This window comes from Chiloscyllium punctatum, chromosome 6, assembly GCF_047496795.1.
Source record: "Chiloscyllium punctatum isolate Juve2018m chromosome 6, sChiPun1.3, whole genome shotgun sequence".
Lineage (NCBI taxonomy): Eukaryota > Metazoa > Chordata > Chondrichthyes > Orectolobiformes > Hemiscylliidae > Chiloscyllium > Chiloscyllium punctatum.
In genome coordinates this window covers 9,045,639-9,069,528 of record NC_092744.1, presented here as the reverse complement: position 1 = coordinate 9,069,528, position 23,890 = coordinate 9,045,639, and the positions used below count along the sequence as shown (strand labels likewise).

The window sequence follows — 23,890 nt, the reverse complement described above, 5'->3', positions numbered from 1 at the left end:
CGTCATTTATTGTGCATCCCTAGTTGCCCTTGAGTCGGTGTTGGTGAGCTTGCTGTCTTGAACTGCTGCAGTCCACCTGATCATATTGAATGGTGAAGCAGGCTTGAAGGGCTGAATGGCCTATTCCTGCTCCTATTCTCGAGGTTTCTGATGTGTTTCCTAAGCAGGGACTGGATCCTACTTTCTCTCTTTTTTTCTTAAATCAAACTGCTGGACATGTCAGACACACCTCTGTGACAGGTGGGATTTGGAACTTCCAGCCCAGAGGTAGTGGCTCTACTACTGAACCACAGGCTTCCAAACAATGTTTGTAATGCACATGGGGTATCCAGGTGTTATAATTGAGTTCAGATTGTAAATGTGGGCAAGAAAGGTGCTGTGAAATCCCTGCAGACATGAGCCATTGAGATGTACAGCACAGAAACAGACTCTTTGGACTCCACAGAAGTCTGGACAGCACAGAACCAGAAACATGGACTCCAACGTGTTCATGCCAACCAGATATCCAAAATCAATCTAGTCTTATTTGCAAGCATTTGGTCCATATCTCTCTCAACCCTTCCTTTTCATATGCCCACCCCAAATACCCGTCCATGCCGACCAGATATCCCAACCCAATCTAATCCCACCTGCCAGCACCCAGCCCATATCCTTCCAAACCCTTCCTATTCAAATACCCATCCACATGCCTTTTAAATGTTGCAATTGTACCAGCCTCCACCACTTCTTCTGGCAGCTCATTCCATACACTTACCACCCTCTGCATGAAACAGTTGCCCTTTAGGTCCCTTTTAAATCTTTCCCCTCTCACTTTCAACCTATGCCCTCTAGTTTTGGACTCCCCCACCCTGGGGAAAGGACTTATATGCCCGTATGATTTTATAAACCTCTGTAAGGTCACCCTTCAGCTTCCGACGCTTTGGGGTCAAGTCCAAAAGAAGTTAGAATGAAAGAACTGTTTCTCATTCTTATTTTGGGAGGGTGTGGTGGTGTAGAGGGAGAGCATAGATACTTCATGCCCGCAAAGAAAACTAGTACCACCCAAGTCCCAAGTTAATCGCTCCACCCAAGATATGGTTTCCTTCATTCTTGGTACCTGGGCATGATTGGCAAAGCTGCGAGCAGGTTGGGTTTTCGAGTCAGGAGCGGGCTGGTTAGAGTAGATGTGGAGAAATTGTCCCCACTTGTATAAGGAACAGGAGGGTATAAAGTTAAATTAATTGCAAATGAAGCAAGGATGAAGTGAGAAAATTCTTTTTGACACGGTGAATAATTATTTCTACTGCCTGGAAATGTGTGGCGACAGGTTCAATAGCGGCATTCAAGAGGGCATTAGATGGTTATTTGGTGTATAGGGATATGGGTGAAAGGCAGATCCAGTACTGGTTCCATGGGCTGAATGGCCTTCTGCACTGTACCAATACTGTGATCCAGATCACCTGCCTGTATAATAAACTGTGTTGCATGGCAGGTCTGACTGAACTTAAAGCGTATTGGTGCCACTTTGCAGATACACACTCATTTTGTCTGCTGTGTAACTCTGCCTCTTCAAAGCTTCATCTTTTACTGTAACCTCCAGACTTATCACAGTTTTATGTTTTGCAGGATTGGAGGGATAAATACATTCATCCAAGCTACACAGAAATATTCACGGGGAATGTGGTTGAAGAGGTATGTAGTGGTTTGCTGAGAGTAATCAAAGCACTTGTCCACTCATTTATTTGCTAGTCCTTACAGATAATCATCGAGAACTGTTTCAGTAGCTGCTGTTGTAATTATCTCTGAAGCACATGGTCCTCCCAGCAGCATACAAAATATTACAGGCACGTGCACAACCCATCTTTTTATCTACAGAGCACACTATAAAGGTTTTCCAAGGGGGTCAGTCAGCTCAGTAGGCTGGACCCTTACGTTAAAACATCATCAGTTATCTGTCTGTCTCTGTCTTATGAGAGAGCAGTCGTGCTGTTCGGTGTCGACTTTACCTTTATAAATGTTTTCCATTGTGATGCTCAACTCTTCATAAATTCTAACCCTGTTATCTAAACATTCCTGTGAATCACTTCTCATGGCTTAGTGTCTCATATCCATTGTTACAATTCGATTTTATTGTCACATGTACTCAAGTACAAAATGCAGGAATACAGTATAATATGCACAATGTCATCACACATGATACCGTCTACCTAAGTACAAACCTTATTGACTGAAATAGATTAGGTACAAACACAGAGAAATAAAGAGAAAAGCTAGAAGTTCTACATTATAGTTCTTCATAGTATAAGTTAGGAAGATAAAGAAATAAAGTTAAAAGATAAATCTCGTGCTGCAATTAAAATCTTATGGCTAGGATTGAACACCACAGTGCTCCTGATGCATGGCTGGATTGCGTGGTTTAAAATCCCGTACACTGCGTAATCCAAGAGGTTTTGGACGCACAGTCTCATTATCCATGTTTCCAAAAGGTAGCAGGACAACCGAAATGAAACATTCCACCTCACAAATCCATTGATGTTCACTATAACCCTGTAGCATAGCTGGTGCTAATTTATAGTATCAGTTAAATATTCAGTAAAGGGAAATGTCCATGATTAGGGGGTGGTGTCGGATGGCTTGGGAAGAGGCAAGAATAAAACCTGTATTTATTAGACAGATGAACTTGTGATTTCTGTGTCTGCCCCACAATGCCATAGATCTTAAAATGACATAACACTGTCCTTTCTATTATCTTACCATTGCCCAAGTTGTCTCATATGCTTCCAACCCTCATCAGGATTTCAGTAAGGAAACTGAAACTGTTTTAGAATAACCTCCAAATATTACAGCAGTGTGTAAACAGCAAGGCCAACAGTAAGCTTAGTTAGTAATTCATTCTCATAGAATCACAGAAATCAACAGCATTTGGTCCATTGAGTCTGTGTCAGTCAAAAATAGCCACCTAACTGTTCTAATCCCTTTTTCCAGCACTTGGCCCTTAACCTTGTATGTCATTATCAGAAGTCACATGACACCAGGTTATAGTCCAACCGGTTTATTTGAAGTCACAAGCTTTCGGAGCGATGCTCCTTTTTCAGCCTTCATCTGATGAAGGAGCAGTGCTCCGAAGGCTTGTGATTTCAAATATACCTATTGGATTAGAACCTGGTGTCATGTGACTTCTGACCTTGTCCACCCCAGTCCAGCACTGGCACCTCCACATCATTGTATGTCATTGTCATCGCAAATGGACAAGTAAATACTTTCTAAATTTGGTGAGGATTTCTGCCTCTCCCAACCTAACAGGCAGCAAGTTCCAGATTCCCCCCACCCTCTGGATGAAAATGTTTATTCTCACATCTTCTCTAAACTTCTTGCTCCTTACCTTAAATCTATGACCCTTGAACTATTGGGTCCTCCACCAAGGGTAAATGTTTCTTCCTGTCTACCTTACCCCAAGCCCCTCGTCATTGTATACATCTCAATCATGTTCCACCCCCATCTCCTCTTGAAAGTCTGATTATAAAGTAATTGATTTCAAATCCCATGTAATTTTGATCAGTTCCTTAAAATTTTTAGCTTTCTCCATACAGTGAGAAATACAACTGCAGCGATTTAATACAGACTTTGTTTCTTCTTTTGTGCCTGGTAGCCATGCCCAGATGTCTTCTGGTTCCCGATATTTTCGGAGACAACGTGTGATGAACTCGTGGCGGAAGTGGAAAACTATGGCGTTTGGTCTGGTGGGAAAAATGAGGTGAAATCTTGGATTTTTATGCCTTAGTTCCATGATCTGACACTTTCTCCTCTCTCAGTCTTACTTTGTTTATATGTTTTGTGACCCTCGTATCGGAGTAGACAAGTTTTGCTTCTAGTCTCTAACAACTGCATTTTAAAGACGTTTTCAATGTTTTACCTTTTCCTCATTTGCTACCTCTTTGAATCTTGCTCACATTACAGTACAGTCACTAATTCACGTGAACACTGCATAGAGATTTCGCCTACAAAGTTCTTTTGTTACTCTGCATCTCTCTCCATCTTGAAGCCTAGCTTTTGCTTTTGTTCACAATATCATTTCATTTGACTGGGGGCCAAATTTTGTTTGAGTATAGACTCCTGTAAAGTGCAGATTGATACAGTCACAAAAACCAAGGATTTTTAACTCTAAAGTTGGTCAGGAACGCTAGACCATAGTGTGTTAACTTCTGCAACTGCTCTTTTAGCTTGTGTGAATCTAGAAGATGCCAGCCCAGTAACCCATCTGTTCTATCTTAGGATAAGCGTCTTGTTGGTGGATATGAGAATGTTCCTACTGATGACATTCACATGACCCAGGTTGGACTGGATCAGGTGTGGCTCCACTTCATTCGGGAGTATATTGCACCAGTGGCACTCAAACTTTTCTCTGGCTATCACACCAAGGTATGACCCGTCTTGTTCTAGTTTTTAATGTTGAAAGATAAAAATAAAATCCCATGTCCCGTCTTTTAGATTAGATTCCCTACAGTGTGGAAACAGGCCCTTCGGCCCAACCAGTCCACACTGACCCTCCGAAGAGTAACCCACCCAGAACCATTTCCCTCCTAACACTAACACTAGTGGGCAATTTAGCATGAATGAACAGTGACTGCTGGAATGAGATCAGGATCGCCAAATCATAACAGGCTGCAACAGAACATTGAGCTGTTTGACCAGCAACACAACTCTGGTAGGAAGATGCAAGTGCGCACTTTTGACACAGCAAGCAGGCACCACTGGGATTCGAACCCAGGATCTCCTGTTTACTAGACAGGCACTTTAACCATCTAAGCCATGGCGCCAATTCACCCGACCTCCACGTCTTTGGATTTTGGGAGGAAACCGGAGGAAAGCCACACAGACACGGGGAGACTGTGCAAACTCCTCACAGACAGTCGCCTGAGACCCTGGTGCTGTGAGGCAGCAGTGCTAATCACTGAGCCACCATGCTTCCCTAAGTTGCTCATCAGTTGCACTAAGCATAATGGAAATCTTGCCACTTTAGCCTTCCTGTCACGCAATGAACTCTTGAGCTGAGGTGATTGAAATAAAATGTTCTCTTGGGTTTGTACATGTTCTTCAATGTGATTTCTTACCAACTTCCTACCATTTAGTCAGGTATTAATTCATGTTTGACATGATATATAACTTGAGTCACTCTTGACTGGTGATGTTTTGTCATTCCAAATGATAAGTCAAATCTGGCAGCTTTAATGCTCATTCAGAAATCCCATCAGAGCTTAACATGCTGGAGCAGGGGAATCTGCACTAACTGATCACAATCCAAATTTGATTTCCAAAAATCACAGAAATGTCATTGTTTGTTCAGTGGTATTTAAAGGTGTTGATCATACCTGGTATTATGGACCACACCAGATCCCCTCAAAATATTTTCAGAAGGTAGCCTCCATCCTAACTTTATCTTTATTTTAAAGGTAAATGTAAAATGTCTCAGATGCAATGTGACGGGTCAAACTCCTTGATGTTAAGCAACAGTCAATTTATTTAAATACTGTAGGTATTATACCACAAAAGAAAGAAGAACTTAAAATAATTTCACTCTATTGGAAAACTAAACTGAATAATGGATACAGTAACTATTGCTAATTATAACAATAATTAATAACTATACTGTTCCAGTATAGTAACATCTCATAAACAAACCCCTTGGCAAAAGGCAAATTCAGAAAACAGATTTTGTCTCACGTTGAATCCAACAGCCCAGGAAGAAAACTCGCAGCTTTTGGCTGTAACCAAGAGCCGGGGAAGGGGGGGGGGGGTGAAAGTCTTCCACTTCTTCAAGACCCCAACAGTAACTGCTGAAAGCTAACCAAAAATCCATGATTACATTAGATTCCCTACAGTATGGATACAGGCCTTTTGACCCAACAAGTCCACACTGACCCTCCGAAGAGTAACCCACCCAGACCCATTCCTGTACCCTATATTTACCCCTGACTAATGCACCTAACATTATAGGCAATTTAGCATGGCCAATTCACCTGACCCGCATATCTTTGGATTGCGGGAGGAAACCGAAGCACACGGAGGAAACCTGCGCACACATGTGGCGAATGGTGCAAACTCCACACAGACAATCCCCCGTGGCAAGGATCCAACCTGGGTCCCTGGCGCTGTGAGGCTGCATTGCTAACCACTGAGCCACCATGCCACCCCAATCTGTGAGAGCTTGACCACACTCACTCAGGCTGGTTCTATTGTTGAGCTTTTTAAAAAAAAATCTCCAAGGCTTTACAAGTTGTTTATCTTCTCATAGACTACTCATTGCCTTTCCTCCAATCTCCTTCAGTCAAAAAAAAACAGGGAGAAAAAACAAACCTCTTCAAGCCACAGTGTCATCACACTGGGTGATCCCACTCCTCAAAAAAACTATTCCTTCTCTTACAACTTTGCTAATCTGCTCCAGTTACTGGATCAATAATGACCCTGAGATTGACACTCTGTAATGATGCTTATTTAACAAGTTGGTCCTGGCACTAATGAGCTGAATGGCTGCCTCGCACCTCAAAACAATTCTGAGATTTTAGTTGATATTAGTTTGTTTCTGAAGTAACTTTTTGAAATTACAAGTGATGTTGAATGTTTCGGTCATCAGACAATCTAGACTGCGTTCTTAATATTTAATGCATTAATGTCTGGGTTTTGATAGCCTTTTTCAAATGTATTTTCATATTAATGAGCAAGATGAAGGTTATTAATGTGTAGTCGATGAGTACACCAACACCACCACAGCATCCCAAACATGATTTCAATATTGCTGGTTTATTTTTGTTGCAGGGCTTTGCCATGCTGAACTTTGTTGTAAAGTATACACCAGAGAGACAGGCTTATCTAAGGCCTCACCATGATTCCTCCACGTTCACTATAAACATCGCCTTAAATAATAAAGGAATAGACTATCAGGTGGGTTGTACATGTCCCTTGTATTACTTTGTTCTGTTTTGGAGAGGCGGTGGCCTAGTGGTATTATCATAGGACTGTTAATCCAGATACCCAGGTTCAAATCCCACCATGGCAGAATATGGAATTTGAATTCAGTAACTATCTGGAATTAAGAATCTAATGACTACTATGAATCCATTGCCAATTTTGTCTGTGAAACCCACCTGGTTCACTAATGTCCTTTAGGGAAGGAAACTTCCATCCTTACCTGGTCTGGCCTACATGTGACTTCAGGCCCTCAACAATGTGGTTGACTCTCAACCCTCCTCTGGGCAATTAGGAATAAGCAATAAATGCTGGCCCGGCCAGTGACGACCTCACCCTGTTACAGAATCAAGAATAAATGTCAGTGTCTTCTCAATTTCACCTTCAGTTGTGTCCTTCCTTGTAAATACATTTAAGATTTTACTTTTTACTCACAAGAAAATAGCCAGAGGAGGAAGTGCATTCAGGTTTTTAACTGATTATTCTGTTTCTCCTTGAAAGAGATCTGGGAACTCTGTGAGTTGTAACATTTGTTAGCCCTGGGGTTCCTCTTTCATTCATGTCTCCTCTACCTCGGTTATTGCCCACCATCTTCCTCATCACTTAGCCCCCCCCCCTCCTCCTTCCCCCACTTCTCCCCATCCCCCAGAACATACACCAACTCCCTGCCATCTTAATTTCCAGAGGCCCTAACCTTTAGGACAGTGTGCGCTTGTCGAGGAGGTGCTGGCCTAGTTTTATTTGGCCTGTTAATCCAGGTCCAAATCCCACTATGGCAGATGGTATTTGAATTCAATAAAAAATTAGACTTGAGGGTCTACTGATGACTATGAAACTGTTTCCCAACTGTGGGGAAAACCTATCTGGTTTATTAATGTCCTTACTTGGCCTAGCCTACATGTGACTTATGGCCTAGAGCAATGTGGTTGACTCTTAACTGCTTTCTGGGCAATTGGGAATGGGTAATAAATGCTGATAACCCATATCCCATGATTGACATATGTATGTAGAAAAATGATTCTTCTTCAGAACACGTTTTCATTCTGACACTAGCCCATTGTGGGGCGGAATGCCGACATGAGTCACAGGACGCCCAGGTCCAATTCCAGCATCAAAGAGTTTCTTGTTTTACACCAGGGAAGAGAGAGCGCCTCTGGACTGTCCATGGACTTGCCCCTGAACAAGGGGAAATGTGCACCATTTTATACAGTTGGTTTCAACCCACCTTAGCTGTTGCAAATCAATCATGTTCTTAATTGGTTCCATACACATCCAATCAGATTAATCATGTGACTACATGATCAGTTCATGGACAGCTCAGATCTCCCATGATCTTGTGATGTTTACCAGATCCCTTTATCACCTGTCCCTGGGCCTTCACAATACATCCTAGTCAACCACATTCCTGTCCCAGTTATTCAGTACTCCCCTGTTAATTGCAAGGGGGTTTCCTACTATTTGTCTTAGACTGAACATCCATAGGAATACAGTCAAGTCCCTTAAAGCCTGTTTATTTAAAGGTGCATTTTGTATGTCCAACCTGTGGCTGTGATTACCTGGGTCTCTGAATTGAGATGGGACAGACCCTTCCTTTCAGTAACAGCCTGGTATGGAGGCTTCCATCAGCTTTTCTCAAGGCCGTTCCTCATCAAATTATCTGGAAAGAAGCAGCTGCTGCATTTTGACTTCTGATTTAAACAGGATTCTTTTGAATGTAGTTCACAAGACCCTTGAGGGCTATCTTAATCTTGTTACCTTGCATGCACTCCTTTTATGAAATGCTATAATTGCTCTTGCTTATAGTTTGCCAAGAAGCACTAGGCTATAGAAGCTGCTGTTGTCAGCTAAAAATGGTCCCCAGCTATTTTATGTCAAACTGTGAACCATTTTCAGCTATTTTATGCTGCTTGCAACCATAGGCAATGCTAACACCTACCTTTGTGTTCCTTGTGTGGAATCTGCTGGCCAAATAATAACATGGAAGAAGGATATTATTAAGCTGGAGAGGGTTCAGCAGGCATTTACCAGGATGTTGCCAGGTGTGAAAGGTGTGAGTTATAAAGAAAGGCTGGGATGTTTTTCACTGGAGCGTAGGAGGTTGAGAGGTGACCTTATGGAGGTTTATAAAATCATGAGAGGTATGAGCAGAGTCATTATAGTTGTCTTCCCCCTAGGATGGGGGATCTCAAGACTAGGGGCACGGTTTTAAGGTTAGAGGAGAGAGATTTTAAAAAGACTTGAGAGGAATTTTGTTTTTACACGGCGGGTGGTTTGTGTGTGGAATGAAGTTCATGAGGAAGTGGTGCAGCATTTAATTACAGCATTTAAAAGACTTTTTGATAGACACATGAATAGGAAAGATTTAGAGGGATATGGGCCAGGAGCAAGCAGGTGAGATTAAAGTTTGGGAGAAGATTTGTAGCTCGGGTGCTCGTTGTTGTGGTTCTCTTCGCCAAGCTGGGAATTTGTCTTGCAAACATTTCGTCCCCTGTCTAGGTGACATCCTCAGTGCTTGGGAGCCTCCTGTGAAGCGCTTCTGTGCTGTTTCCTTCGGCATTTAGAGTGGCCTGTCTCTGCCGCTTCCGGTTGTCAGTTCGAGCTGTCCGCTGTAGTGGCCGGTATATTGGGTCCAGGTCAATGTGTTTGTTGACAGCTCGAACTGACAACCGGAAGCGGCAGAGACAGGCCACTATAAATGCCGGAGGAAAGATCACAGAAGCGCTTCACAGGAGGCTCCCAAGCACTGAGGATGTCACCTAGACAGGGGACGAAACGTTTGCAAGACAAATTCCCAGCTCGGCGAACAGAACCACAACAGGTGAGATTAATTTAGTTTGGGATTATGTTTGGTATGGATTGGTTGAAGGTCTGTTTGTTAAGACCTGAAATATCCAAGTGTTTTGTTTACTTAGGAACAGCTACATTGTCCTGCATTATGTTCCAATTTGAGTCTAAATCACCCTGAGAATGCGCTCCAGAACAGAATATGCTCACAATCGAGGGGCTGCCTCAAGGATAATTCAGAACACGCTGGTTAAGTAAAAAGCAAAATTTCCTGAGAAAGGAAATGTTATAATTTGACAACATTATACTGACATTAACCTTTTAAGGCCTTTCACTTGGCGTGTGTCACAGACTGTGGGCACCAGTTGAGGGAGATAAGAGATGCGTGTACTTGAAGACAGAACTTTGAAAGCAGGAAGAAACTGGATTAAAACGATGGTGTCTTTTCCCTATTAGGGTTGTGCTGGTGAATTGAGCAGGGGTGCTCAGTGCTCCTCTTGGGTGGATTTTCCAATCTACTGGCTCCAGAAGGCGCAGCCTGTAAAGGGAGAGGAGGGTGGGAAGAGATGGGGATGGGGTGGGTGGGGGGGAGGGTGGTTGGAAAGTGAGGGGGAAAACAATGACAGCTAATCATTCGATCATTGTCAAGTGTTGAGTTTGCAAAATGCCGCAGGGGAAATAACATAAATAAATGAATTAATAAATAAGTAAAGCATGTAAGACAGCACTTTTCACTTTACCTTGGTACATTTGACAATAATAAATCAAGTCAAAACTTGCACCAGCTGAATTTTTCCAGTGTTTTTTTTTTAAATTCTGATCCCCAACAATCTTTTGCTGTTGTCAAAACGAAGGCCTCACTTTAAGGAAAAACATATTCAGGTTTATTGTGTCAATGCATTATCAAATCCAGTCATGGTCCAAATGTCTTGATTAAATTTCATTATAAGACTTGTTACTGCATGGTTAGAAAGATTTTTCATCTTGTCTGTTGTTTTGATTTGACTTTTCCCTGCACCATCCATGGTCCCAGATGACAGCTCACATTAAAGTAACCGAGCTGAACCCCTTAATGAGATATGCATCATCATTATTGTAAAATCTGGTTATAGTCAATCAGACTCGCCTCATTTCACATTGCTATTTGAGAGAGATTTTAGCTCTGTCTCCATTCCGACAGAGGACCTACCATGTGGGGTGATACCTGACACAATCTGATTTATAATCCTATTTTCAGTGATATCACTTGCATTATTGCAAGTTTCAAATCTGCCTCAGACATTCTTTCAGATGGTGTGATTGTGATCACTACTGAAGGACATCTGAACATTCTATGTGACTGTACTAGCCTGGTGCCAAACATTTAGTTCTACAGCAGCATAGTCAAGAAGGTGAAATAATAGCAACCTCACCCCACTGTGTAATGTGAACTGGACATTGTGTTTTTAAGGCCTGGTTTCTCTTCAGTCTTTGCAAAATCAGTTTTTCCAGAACCAGGGGTCACCCTCTAAGAATATGACACAAGGCATTTTGAACTGAGCTGAAGAGAAATGTCTTCATCCAGAGATTGGGGACCCTGTGGAATTCTCTGCCGCAAAAAGCAATTGAGGCCAAAACATTGAATGATTTCCGGAAGGATTTAGACGTAATTTTTCAGGCTAAAGGGATCAAAGGGTATGGGCAGAAAGCAGGAACAGGGGACAGAGTTAGATGGTCTGACAGCATCATATGGCTTGAAGATCATATTTTTTATGTTGAATTGAATTGAATTTATTGTCACGTGTACCGAGTCACAGTGAAAAGCTTTGTCTTGCGAGCAATACAGACAGATCACAGAGTTAAGTAGCATAGATAGTAAATAATAGGTAAACAGTGGCAAAAACAAAAACACAGGTGCAAGTGAATGTTAAGAGAAAGCAAAAGAAACAGAGTGTAAAACAAGACCATATTACCTGACATAGTTATTATGAGCGTATTTTCCTTACTAGCCAATTCATAATGCAAAACCTGTGCCATTAGTTACTAAGTGAAGGTGAGGACTGCAGATGATGGAGATTAGAGTTGCGAGTGTGGTGCTGGAAAAGCACTGCTGGTCAGGCAGCATCTGAGGAGCAGGAGAGTCGATGTCTTGATGAAGATCTTATGCTTGAAATGTCGATTCTCCTGCTCCTTGGATGCTGTCTGACCTGCTGTGCTTTTCCAGTATCACACTCTCAACTGATCTCCAGCATCTGCAGTCCTCACTTTCTCCTAGGTATTTTTGGAATATTACATGCAATTCTGGTCTCCTTTCTATTGGAAGAATGTTGTGAAACTTGAAAGGGTTCAGAAAAGGTTTACAAGGATGTTGCCAGGGTTGGAGGATTTGAGCTATAGGGAAAGGTTGAACAGGCTGGGGCTGTTTTCCCTGGAGGGTCGGAGGCTGGGATGGCCTTATGGATAGGGTAAATAGACCAAGTCTTTTCCCTGGGGTGGGGGAGTCCCGAACTGAAGGGCATAGGTTTAGGGTGGGAGGGGAAAGATATAAAAAGGACCTAATGGGCAACGTTTTCATGCAGAGGGTGGTGCGTGAATGGAATGAATGAGTTGCCGGGGGACGTGGTAGAGGCTGGTACAATGACAGCACTTAAAAGGCATCTGGATGGATACATGGATTTAGATGGATATGGGCCAAGTGCTGGCAAATGGGACTAGATTAGGTTAGGATATCTGGTCAGCATGGATGAGTTGGACCGAAGGGTCTGGTTCCGTGCCGTACTTCTCTATGACTCTATTTTTTAAGGGAAAGTTATGTTTGATAAATTTGATCAGTTTTATTTTTGAGGTGGCAATTGGGAATATTGATGAGGTACTACAGTTCTAGTCACCAAATGATAGGAAGAATGTGATTACACTAGATGATGAGAAGACATTCACCGTGATGCTGCCTGGACTAGAGCAATTCTGCGACTAGGACAAAGTGAGGACTGCAGATGCTGGAGAGTCAGAGTCAAAGGTGTGGTGCTGGAAAAGTACAGCCGGTCAGGCAGGATCTGAGGTGCAGGAGAGTTCACGTTTCGGGCATAGGCCGTTCATTAGGAATGTGGAGGGGTAAAGGGGCTCAGAGATAAATAGGAGGTGGGCCTTGGGGAGAAGGTAGCTGGTGGGCGTGAAAGTGATAGGTCGGTGGGGAGGGTGGAGTGGATAGGTGGGAAGGAAGGTGGACAGGTAGGACAGTTCAAGAGGGCGTTGCTGAGTTGGAGGGTTGGGTCTGGGATGAGGTGGGGGAAGGGGAGATTTGGAAACTGGTGAAATCGATGTTGATGATCAGAGTGGTGCTGGAAAAGCACAGCAGGTCAGGCAGCATCCAAGGAGCAGGAAATCAACGTTTCGAGCATGAACTCTTCATCAGGAATGAGGGGGGTGGCCCAAGGGGGCTGAGAGATAAATGGGAGGGGGTGGGGCTGGAGGGAAGGTAGCTGGGATTGTGATAGGTTATTGATAGGATAAACAGACATGATGAGCCAAAGAGTCTCTTTTTGTGATGTTAGAAACTCTGACTCTAAACTCTATGACATCAACTGACAGGGCAAGTGGGCAAATCACTGCCAATTGGTATTCAACGCAGAAATGTATGAGGTAATGCACTTATTGAAGGTGAACAAGGTCAGGGGATTAATGAACAACTGGACCCTGGAAAGTTCTGAAAATCGGAGGGATCTTGCTTTGCGTATGTAGAGATCCTTGAGGCAGCTGGGCAGATAGATAAGGTGGTTCAGGAGGCTTATTGGATACTTGCTTTTATTAGCTGAGGTGCAGAACGTCCGAGTAGAGAAATTATGCAGGAACTGTGTAAAACGTTGGTTAGGCCACAATGGAGAACTGAGCAAAGTTCTGGAAGGATGCAATTATGTTGGAGAAGATACAGCTGAGATTGAGCATGACGGCGAGAGCTATAAGGGAAGGTTAGGCTGGGATTGTTTTCCTCAGAACAGCAAACATCGCGAAGGTACCTCCTCGAGGTGGTACCTATTATGAGGGGCATAGACAAGGTGGATAGGAAGATACTTTTTTTTGCCATGAGTAGAGTGGTCAATAAACACTTGTCCAACATCACTAATGATCCAAAACAATCATAACTTAGGTGTTAGAATCAAAAGCCATCAAGTTCACACACCGAAGGACATTCCACACAGACTCTGTAACGCTGCATTTCCCATGGCTAATCCACATAACCTATACATCCCTGAACACTACGGGCAATTTAGCATGACCAATCCACCTAACCTGCACATCTTTGGATTGTGGAAGGAAACCGGAGCACCCGGAGGAAAACCACGCTGACACAGGGAGAATGTGCAAACTCCACACAGACAGTCGTCTGAGGGTGGAATCAAACCCAGGTCCCTGGCGCTGTGAGATAGCAGTGCTAACCTCTGAGCCACCGGACAACCCAAGGTTTTAATAATGTATCTTGCTACAAAAAACAGCATAAAACAAAAAACTCAAGAGTTTTGAGCAGACCTCTTAAATGTTAATGTTGATCTCTCAATCTCTTTCTCTCTGTCTCTCTGTCTCTCTCTCTGCGGCTGTAATACTGCATTCTGCACTCTGTTCTGCCACCCTGGAGCACTTTGTATAGTGCAATCTGTCTGTAGAGTGTGTGAAACCACACTTTTCACTGTATGTTGGTACGTTACAACAAGAAATCAATCAATCCGCCATCATTGGCCAGCTTCTAATTCCCATTTCGTCCTGGTTTGGTTTTGAAAACCAAAAGAATTATGGATGCTGTAAATCAGAAACAAGAACAGAAGTTGCTAGAAGAGCTCAGCAGGTCTGGCAGCAGCTGTGGAGAGAAATTAGAGTTAATGTTTTGGGTGCAGTGACCGTTCCTCAGAGCTGCTGTGCTTTTCCAGTAATTTCTGGTTTTGTTTCTGGTTTAGTTTTGACTGCAATAGGATCAAAGTTGATCTTCATAGTTATCCTTCACCATTAAGGATTTATTTCTGTGATGGATAGATTGTAGAACCCTTCAGTGTGGAAACAGGCCCCACAAGTCCACACCAACCCTCCAAAGAGTAATCCATTCAAACCCCTTCCCCTACCCTATTACTCTACATTTACCCCTTACTAATGCCCCTACCCTTCACATCCCTGAATACTATGAGCAGTTTACCATGGGCAATTCACCTGACCTGCATATCTTTGGATTGTGGGAGGAAACCAGAGCACCCGGAGGAAACCCACACAGACACAGGGAGAACGTGCAAACTCCACACAGACAGTCGCCTGAGGCTGGAATCGAGCCAGGTCCCTGGTGCTGTGAGGCAGCAGTGCTAACCACTGAGCCACCGTGCCGCCCCGAAATAGATTTCATGTACTATATCCACTGCAGAAATTATCACATTTTGCTGCCAATGTAAAACGATCAAAGAAGTTGAAGAATGTCATAGCGAGTTTTGCGAAGATTTGTAGCTCAGGTTGAGGTTCTGGATGTAGGTTTACTCACTGAGCTGGAATGATCCATCTGGAAATGAACCTTGCAGCTGAGCGAGCAAACCGACATCCTGAAGAATGTCATGTTTTGCCTTTGAGAGAGTGTGTGTATATGTGACATTCAACATGTGATCAGGTGGTAATCAGTCATCAGCACTGCGCAATGGAATACATTTGAGGTATTTAAAAATGTAGAAAGTTTACATTTGTTTTCTCATTCCAGGGTGGAGGTTGCAAATTCCATCGATATAACTGTGCTGTCGAGTCCCCCAGGAAAGGCTGGAGTTTTATGCATCCGGGAAGACTCACTCATCTTCACGAAGGGCTTCCAACTACAAATGGAACGCGATACATTGCCGTGTCTTTTGTTGATCCATAGACCTTTAATGTCCTTGCATTTGCGAGAACACTCTAAATATGATTAAGAGGCTTGAGTTCCTAAACACCCAATTCCTCAATCCATGATGTAATGGGATAGAAATTTGTCTCTGACGGTGAGGCAGAGTGGCTGATACTGGATTAGCAGCTCACTATGCAGGGGCTGATATTGAGTTCTGTTGAGCTAAGTATCTCATGTCCTGAGTAATACAGGCTGCTGATCCAATATTGCTAATTTTCGCTCTTTCAGTGGAGATGAATTTCTACCCCAAAATATTAGAAACAAATGCTGAACTTTCCTTGCGATTGAAAAATGTATCATTTTTAAAAATCACATTTCTATTCAACTTAATTGATTTATAGAGTCATAAGTCTTAGAGGCGTACGGCATGGAAACAGACCCTTCGATCCAACCTGTCCATGCTGACCAGATATCCCAACCCAATCTAGTCCCACCTGCCAGCACCCAGCCCATATCCCTCTAAATGCTTCCTATTCATATACCCATTCATATACCCATTCAAATGCCTTTTAAATGTTGCATTTGTACCAGCCTCCACCACTTCCTCTGGCAGCTCATTCCATACCCGTACCACCCTCTGCATGAAAAAGTTGCCCCTGTTTTATATCTTTCCCCTCTCACCCTAAACCTATGCCCTCTAGTTCTGAACTCCCCAAACCCAGGGAAAAAACTTTGTCTATTTACCCTATCCATGCCCCTCATAATTTTGTTAACCTCTATAAGGTCACCCCTCAGCCTCCGACGCTCCAGGGAATACAGCCCCAGCGTGTTTAGCCTAGGTATTTTGGATTTAAAGGAAGTGAGAAGAGATAGCAGGCAAAAATGTTCCATCATGACAATTAAGAAACTGCCTTTCGCTATTGAATAGTTACCACTTCAGTCCTTTTGAAGCCCAGTGATACTGAGTGGTATTACCTCATGTTATACAAGTACAGGGGACAGTCCTCCTGATAAGCATACAGTTAGTCTGCTTACAGACCAAATTGGAGTGTTTTCTGTCTTTTACACCCTAGTTTATATAGTCTGTTAAAAACAGCTACACTTGTTCATGAGAAATGCAACAAGTGAGTGAAGCTTTCAGTAGTTACTTATAAAGCAGGAACTATGTGCTATTCAGGAGTAATAGATCAGTCCCTTAGTGCCATGATCAGAGAAGCAGATTGACCTAAATCAAATATCAATCTGCATAGGATTGCTCTTATGTAGAGCAAGTTGCTCACAATGACTATGCGCTCTCAGAAGAGATGAATGCCTGAAAATGAACTGCTTCCCGAGTTCATTTTAGTTGCTTTAATTGTCTTTCTCGTCTCAAAACCTACTTTGTTTTTTATTTGAAATCAAAAAAAACTTTGCACAGCGGGTTTAATGTCATCAAACTGAAATGCTGTTTGTAGAAGATGGTCCAGTGCCCCATGTATTGTGCAAAGGATTTCCTTTGGTCTTGCTTGTTTACTGTGCACACAACTCAAATGTTGCTGTTTGAAGAATTAAATCTCTGGGCAGTTTATATTCTGTCGTAGTGTTAGACCAGTGATACTTAACCAGCCCAAGTATCCTCAGTGAAACTACAAAAACACACAACAGTGGCCACAGTACAGTGTACTGTGCACAACCTGCCTGTGGAGGGCAAAGTTAACTTATTCTGCCAAGTGTTCTAAAATTAAAATAAAAATAATATGAAAATTATATTTGGTGTTTATTTGTTGATGAATTGAAACCATTTGAGCATAAAGTGCTTGTGCACCTATTGTTGCCAAATATAATGAAGGCTGTAAAAGGTACAGAAAATGAGTGATTAGATTGAAAATTTTGCACGTTGTCAGTATCATGCTTTTAATTCATGGGAATACATTATTTTTTTTAAAATTGAAGCCTTAACTATTTGATTAACTTAGTTAAGGAGAAGTTACATTAGAAACGTGATGGATTTACAAAATGTTATTTAATTTCTGGGATTGAATTTCAGACTAACCCTAATTGAAGTGTCTATGGTTCTCCAGGGCAGGCTGAGGAAACCCTGCACAGTGTATTTCTATCATGCCTCTATTACACCTGATCTTTCCAAAACACTTTCATACTCATTAGGTACTTTGTGAATGTATTCACTGTGATAAACGGTAAAGTTGCCATGGTGCCAGAGGACAATAGAGCAGCTGTCTCATTAGAAAGTAACAAGAAACTGGAGGTGGTTTACTCAAAGGGTCACCACACCTCGCGTGAGGGGAAAGGTTGAGAAGGAGAGGGCTTCATGGTAACCTCAGCCAGTGCGGGAATTGAACCCATGCTGATGACATCACTCTACATCACAAACCAGCTGTCCAGCCAACTAAGGAAGCCTGACTGTCCATCTGCACACAGCCAACTCCCACAGGCAGCAAGGTGAAAATAACTAGGTAATCCTTAACACCATTAGATAAAGAAGCCAAATTAGGCTATTTGGCCTTGCAATTCTGTTCCATAATTCAATCATGGTTGACATGTTTCACAACCCCATTCTCTTGCCTTTTCCCCGTAACTTTTGATTCTTTTACTAATCAAGAACCTAACTGTCTCTGTCTTAAAGACACTCAATGACTTGGCCTCTACAGCCCTCTGTGGGAGTCAGTTCCACAGAATACCCCCCACCCCTCCCCCCCCGAAACCCAGTTGAAGAAATTCCTCCTCATCTCTGTTCTATAGGACATGCCTTCACTCTGAGGCTGTGCCCTCGGGTCCTAGTCTCTCCTATTAGTGGAAGCATCTTCAGTCCCACTCTATCCAGGCCTCTCAGTATTCTATAAGTTTCAATTAGAGTCCCCCCTCATCCTTCTAAACTCCATAGAGTACGGACCAAGAGTTCTCCGCCTCTCCTCATATGACAAGTCTTCATTGCCTGACATCATTCTTGTAAATCTTCGGTGAATCCCCTCCAAAGTTGCCTTAGGTATGAGTGGTATTATCTATAGACTATTAATCCAGAGATCCATTATGAGGACCTGGGTTCAAATCCTACCACAGCAGATAGCAATTGAATTCAATAAAAGTTTGGAATTAAGAATCTAATGATGACCATGAATCCATTGTCTGTAAAAAAACGATCTAATGTCCTTTAGGGAAGGAAACTACCATCTTTACTTGGCCTGACCTACGTGTGACTCCAGACCCACAGCAACGTGGTTGACTCTTAACTGCCCCCTGGGCAATTAGGGATGGGCAATAAATCGCTGCCTAGCCAGCGACACCCTCATTCCATGAATGAATAATAGGGAAAACAAAACAATATTCCAATTGTGGTCTGATCAGAACCTTAGACTGCTTCCGCATTACATCTCTGTTCTTGTATTCTAGCTCTCTTGAAATAAATGATATCATTGCAATTATCTTCCTAACTGCCAACTGAACCTGCATGTTAACCTCAAGAGAATCCTGAACTAGGACACTCAAGTCCCTTTCTTGCTCAGATTTCGTAAACTTTTCCCCATTTAGAAAATAGTCTATGCCTTTATTCTTCCTAGCAAAGTGCAGAACCATTTTTGGGATGTTAATTGGAGGGACAAATATTGGTCAGCATGCCAGGAACAACTCCCCTGTTCTGCTTCAACAGCATGTCGGGATCTTTTGTACATCCTCCATCGAAAAGATACCCAAACCCAGTAAGTGTCAAGTATGAGTCTAAAGCAAAAGATTAGATTTCCTACAATATGGAAAACAGGCCCTTCAGCCCAACAACAAAGGGATTCTGGGTAATCCAAGATGGAGGACGGGAAAAATTTCTGGCTGTCACAGCTGCTCCTTTTTTGAGGTATTTTAGCCACTGGAGATGATTTCCTCGAATTCCAAGAGCAGCAATTACTGCTTTATATGCCGTTGCATTGTCATGGAACTTTGGAGAAAAAAGTCAAAACAACAGCAGTTTTAAAAGGGAGAAGAAGACAAAGGAAGCACATGGTGAGGACAGTGCAGGAGAGAGAGAGAGAAATAAACTGACACCACTGTGATCCTGTACAGTTACTGCCTTTGCTGTTTGAATTCATTATTCGCTGAATATTGAAGTGCGTCTGGGAAAATTGCAAATAGTGAAATTCACAACTGATCTTGGAGGAACTGTTTGGGTGAAGTTACAGCACAGAAACAGATAAGTTGATCGTTGTTTTAAGTGTGGCTGACAGAAAGTCTACAGTAGTGAGTAGAATGGTTCTTTCTTGATTATATATTTTTTGAGATATGTCTCTTGATTAAAATATAAGCCTTAACCATTAATTTAACCTAGACCAGTGTTTGTAGAGGAATAATAGTGTTATTTTCTGGGTCTGTAGATTGTGAAGGAGCAAACATGGCCTTTAGTAGAGTGATAGGCGCTTCTTGTCAGATGTGGGAGTTTAAGGAGAGTTTACAGGTGACCGAGGATTATATCTGCCATAAATGCTCTTGGTTGTGAGTCCTATCAGATCAAATGAATTGGTTGGAGAGAGAGTTAGAAGCAATGAGGAATTTGCAACAGCAACTGTATGGGATAGATGGCAGTTATAGGAAGGGGGGATATCTCACATACAGTTATATAGATGGGTTAACTTCAGGAAAGGTAAGAGAGGTAGGCAGCTAGTGCAGGAGTCTTCTGCCGCTATCCCCATTTCAAACAATTATGCTGTTTTGGAAAATGTAGGCAGTAATTGACTCACAGGGGAACAGCCAAGTTTCTGGTATTGAGACTGGCTCTAATGCAATGAGGGGAACGTTGGGTTCCAAGAGATCGATTGTGTTAGGGGACTCTCTAGTCTGAGGTACAGACATTTCTGTGGCCAGTAGCAAAAAATCAGAATGGTGTGTTGCTTCTCTGATGCCAGGATCAAGGATGTCTCAGAGAGGGTGCAGAATGTTCTCATGGGAGAGAGGGGCCAGCAAGAGGTCATTGTCCATATTGGAACCAATGACGTAGGAAGGGAAAAGGTTGAAATTCTGAAGGGAGCTTACAGAGATTTAGGCAGGAATTTAAAAAGGAGGTCCTCGAGAGTAGTAATATCTGGATTACTCCCGGTGCTACGAGCTAGTGAGGGCAGGAATAGGAGGATAGAGCAGATGAATGCATGGCTGAGGAGCTGGTGTATGGGAGAAGGATTCACATTTTTGGATCATTGGAATCTCTTTTGAGTTGGAAGTGACCTGTACAAGAAGGACAGATTGCACCTAAATTGGAAGGGGAATAATATACTGGCAGGGAAACTTGCTAGAGCTGCTCGGGAGGATTTAAACTTGTAAGGTGGGGGTGGGACCCAGAGAGATAGTGAGGAAAGAGATCAATCTGAGACTGGTACAGTTGAGGACAGAAGCGAGTCATACAATCAGGGCAGGCAGGGACAAGGTAGGATTAATAAACTACATTTATTTCAATGCAAGGATCCTAACAGGGAAGGCAGAAGAACTCAGGGCATGGTTAGGAACATGGGACTGGGATATCATAGCAATTACAGAAACGTGGCTCAGGGATGGGCAAGACTGGCAACCTAATGTTCCAGGATACAAATGCTACAGGAAGGATAGAAAGGGAGCCAAGAGAGGAGGGGGAGTGGCATTTTTGATAATGGATAGCATTACAGCTGTGCTCAGTGAGGATATTCCTGGAAATATATCCAGGGAAGTTATTTGGGTGGAACTCAGAAATAAGAAAGGGATGATCGCCTTGTTAGGATTGTATTATAGACCCCCTAATAGTCAGAGGGAAATTGAGAAACAAATTTGTAAGGAGGTCTCAGCCATCTGTAAGAATAATAGGGTGGTTATGGTAGGGGATTTTAACTTTCCAAACATAGACTGGGACTGCCATAGTGTTAAGGGCTTAGATGGAGAGGAATTTCTTAAGTGTATACAAGAAAATTTTCTGGTTCAGTATGTGGATGTACCTACTAGAGAAGGTGCAAAATTTGACCTACTCTTGGGAAATAAGGCAGGGCAGGTGACTGAGGTGTCAGTGGGGGAGTACTTTGGGGCCAGCGACCAGAATTCTATTAGATTTAAAATAGTGATGGAAAAGGATAGACCAGATCTAAATGTTGAAGTTCTAAACCGGAGAAAGGCCAATTTTGACGGTATTAGGCAAGAACTTTCGAAAGCTGATTGGGAGCAGATGTTCGCAAGTAAAGGGACGGCTGGAAAATGGGAAGCCTTCAGAAATGAGATAACGAGAATCCAGAGAAAGTATATCCCTGTCATGGTGAAAGGAAAGGCTGGTAGGTATAGGGAATGCTGATGACTAAAGAATTTGAGCGTTTGGTTAAGAAAAAGAAGGAAGCATATGTAAGGTAGAACATAGAACATAGAACAATACAGCACAGAACAGGCCCTTCGGCCCACGATGTTGTGCCGAACTTCTATCCTAGATTAAGCACCCATCCATGTACCTATCCAAATGCCGCTTAAAGGTCGCCAATGAATCTGACTCTACCACTCCCTCGGGCAGCGCATCCCATGCCCCCACCACTCTCTGGGTAAAGAACCCACCCCTGACATCTCCCCTATACCTTCCACCCTTCACCTTAAATTTATGTCCCCTTGTAACACTCTGTTGTACCCGGGGAAAAAGTTTCTGACTGTCTACTCTATCTATTCCTCTGATCATCTTATAAACCTCTATCAAGTCACCCCTCATCCTTCGCCGTTCCAATGAGAAAAGGCCGAGAACTCTCAACCTATCCTCGTACGACCTACTCTCCATTCCAGGCAACATCCTGGTAAATCTTCTCTGCACCCTCTCCAAAGCTTCCACATCTTTCCTAAAGTGAGGCGACCAGAACTGCACACAGTACTCCAAATGTGGCCTAACCAAAGTCCTGTACAGCTACAACATCACCTCACGACTCTTGAATTCAATCCCTCTGCTAATGAACGATAATACTCCATAGGCCTTCTTACAAACTCTATCCACCTGAGTGGCAACCTTCAAAGATCTATGTACATAGACCCCAAGATCCCTCTGTTCCTCCACCTGACCAAGAACCCTACCATTAACCCTGTATTCCGCATTCTTATTTGTTCTTCCAAAATGGACAAACTCACACTTGGCAGGGTTGAACTCCATCTGCCACTCCTCAGCCCAGCTCTGCATCATATCTAAGTCCCTCTGCAGCCGACAACAGCCCTCCTCACTGTCCACAACTCCACCTATCTTTGTATCATCTGCAAATTTACTGACCCACCCTTCAACTCCCTCATCTAAGTCATTAATAAAAATTACAAACAGCAGAGGACCCAGAACTGATCCCTGCGGAACTCCACTTGTAACTGGACTCCATGCTGAATATTTACCATCTACCACCACTCTCTGACTTCGACCGGTTAGCCAGTTTTCTATCCAATTGGCCAAATTTCCCTCGATCCCATGCCTCCTGACTTTCCGCATAAGCCTACCATGGGGAACCTTATCAAATGCCTTACTAAAATCCATGTACACTACATCCACTGCTCTACCCTCATCCACATGCTTGGTCACCTCCTCGAAGAATTCAATAAGACTTGTAAGGCAAGACCTACCCTTCACAAATCCGTGATGGCTGTCCCTAATCAAGCAGTGTCTTTCCAGATACTCGTAAATCCTATCCCTCAGTACCCTTTCCATTACTTTGCCTACCACAGAAGTAAGACTAACTGGCCTGTAATTCCCGGGGTTATCCCTATTCCCTTTTTTGAACAGGGGCACAACATTCGCTACTCTCCAGTCCCCTGGTACCACCCCAGTTGCCAGTGAAGACGAGAAGATCATTGCCAACGGTACTGCAATTTCCTCTCTTGCTTCCCACATAATCCTAGGATATATCCCGTCAGGCCCGGGGGACTTGTCTATCCTCAAGTTGTTCAAAATGTCCAACACATCTTCCTTCCTAACAGGTATCTCTTCTAGCTTATCAGTCCATTTCACACTCTCCTCTTCAACAATACGGTCCCTCTCGTTCGTAAATACTGAAGAGAAGTACTTGTTCAAGACCTCTCCTATCTCTTCCGACTCAATACACAGTCTCCCACCACTGTCCTTGATCGGACCTACCCTCGTTCTCGTCATTATAGACAGGATAGATCAAGTGAATCCTTAGAAGACTATAGAGGAAGTAAGAGTATACTTAAGAGGGAAATCAGGAGGGCAAAAAGGGAACATGAGATAGCTTTAGCAAATAGAACTAAGGAAAATCCAAAGGGTTTTTGCAAATACATTAAGGACAAAAGGGTAACTAGGGAGAAAATACAGTCCCTCAAAGATCAGCAAGGCAGCCTTTGTGTGGAGCAGCAGAAAATGGGGGAGATACTAAATGAATATTTTGC

General features: G+C 42.9%; 1 protein-coding gene and 1 non-coding gene across 3 annotated transcripts in view; one reads left to right on the top strand and one right to left on the bottom strand.

Moving 5' to 3' along the window:
- The window catches only part of plod2 (procollagen-lysine, 2-oxoglutarate 5-dioxygenase 2), a 171,348-nt gene extending 154,058 nt beyond the window's left edge, over window positions 1-17,290 (top strand). For both annotated transcript variants that reach the window (XM_072572006.1, XM_072572007.1), the window contains 5 exons: window positions 1,606-1,671; window positions 3,629-3,733; window positions 4,252-4,398; window positions 6,793-6,918; window positions 15,428-17,290. In XM_072572006.1, coding sequence (XP_072428107.1) covers window positions 1,606-1,671; window positions 3,629-3,733; window positions 4,252-4,398; window positions 6,793-6,918; window positions 15,428-15,583 — 600 coding nt within the window. In that variant the 3' untranslated portion in view covers window positions 15,584-17,290. The remainder of the gene's footprint in view (window positions 1-1,605; window positions 1,672-3,628; window positions 3,734-4,251; window positions 4,399-6,792; window positions 6,919-15,427) is intronic.
- trnat-agu (transfer RNA threonine (anticodon AGU)) lies at window positions 4,723-4,796 on the bottom strand. Its single transcript has one exon. It is a non-coding gene; the product is annotated as a tRNA-Thr (tRNA).
- Window positions 17,291-23,890: the final 6,600 nt, after the last annotated feature.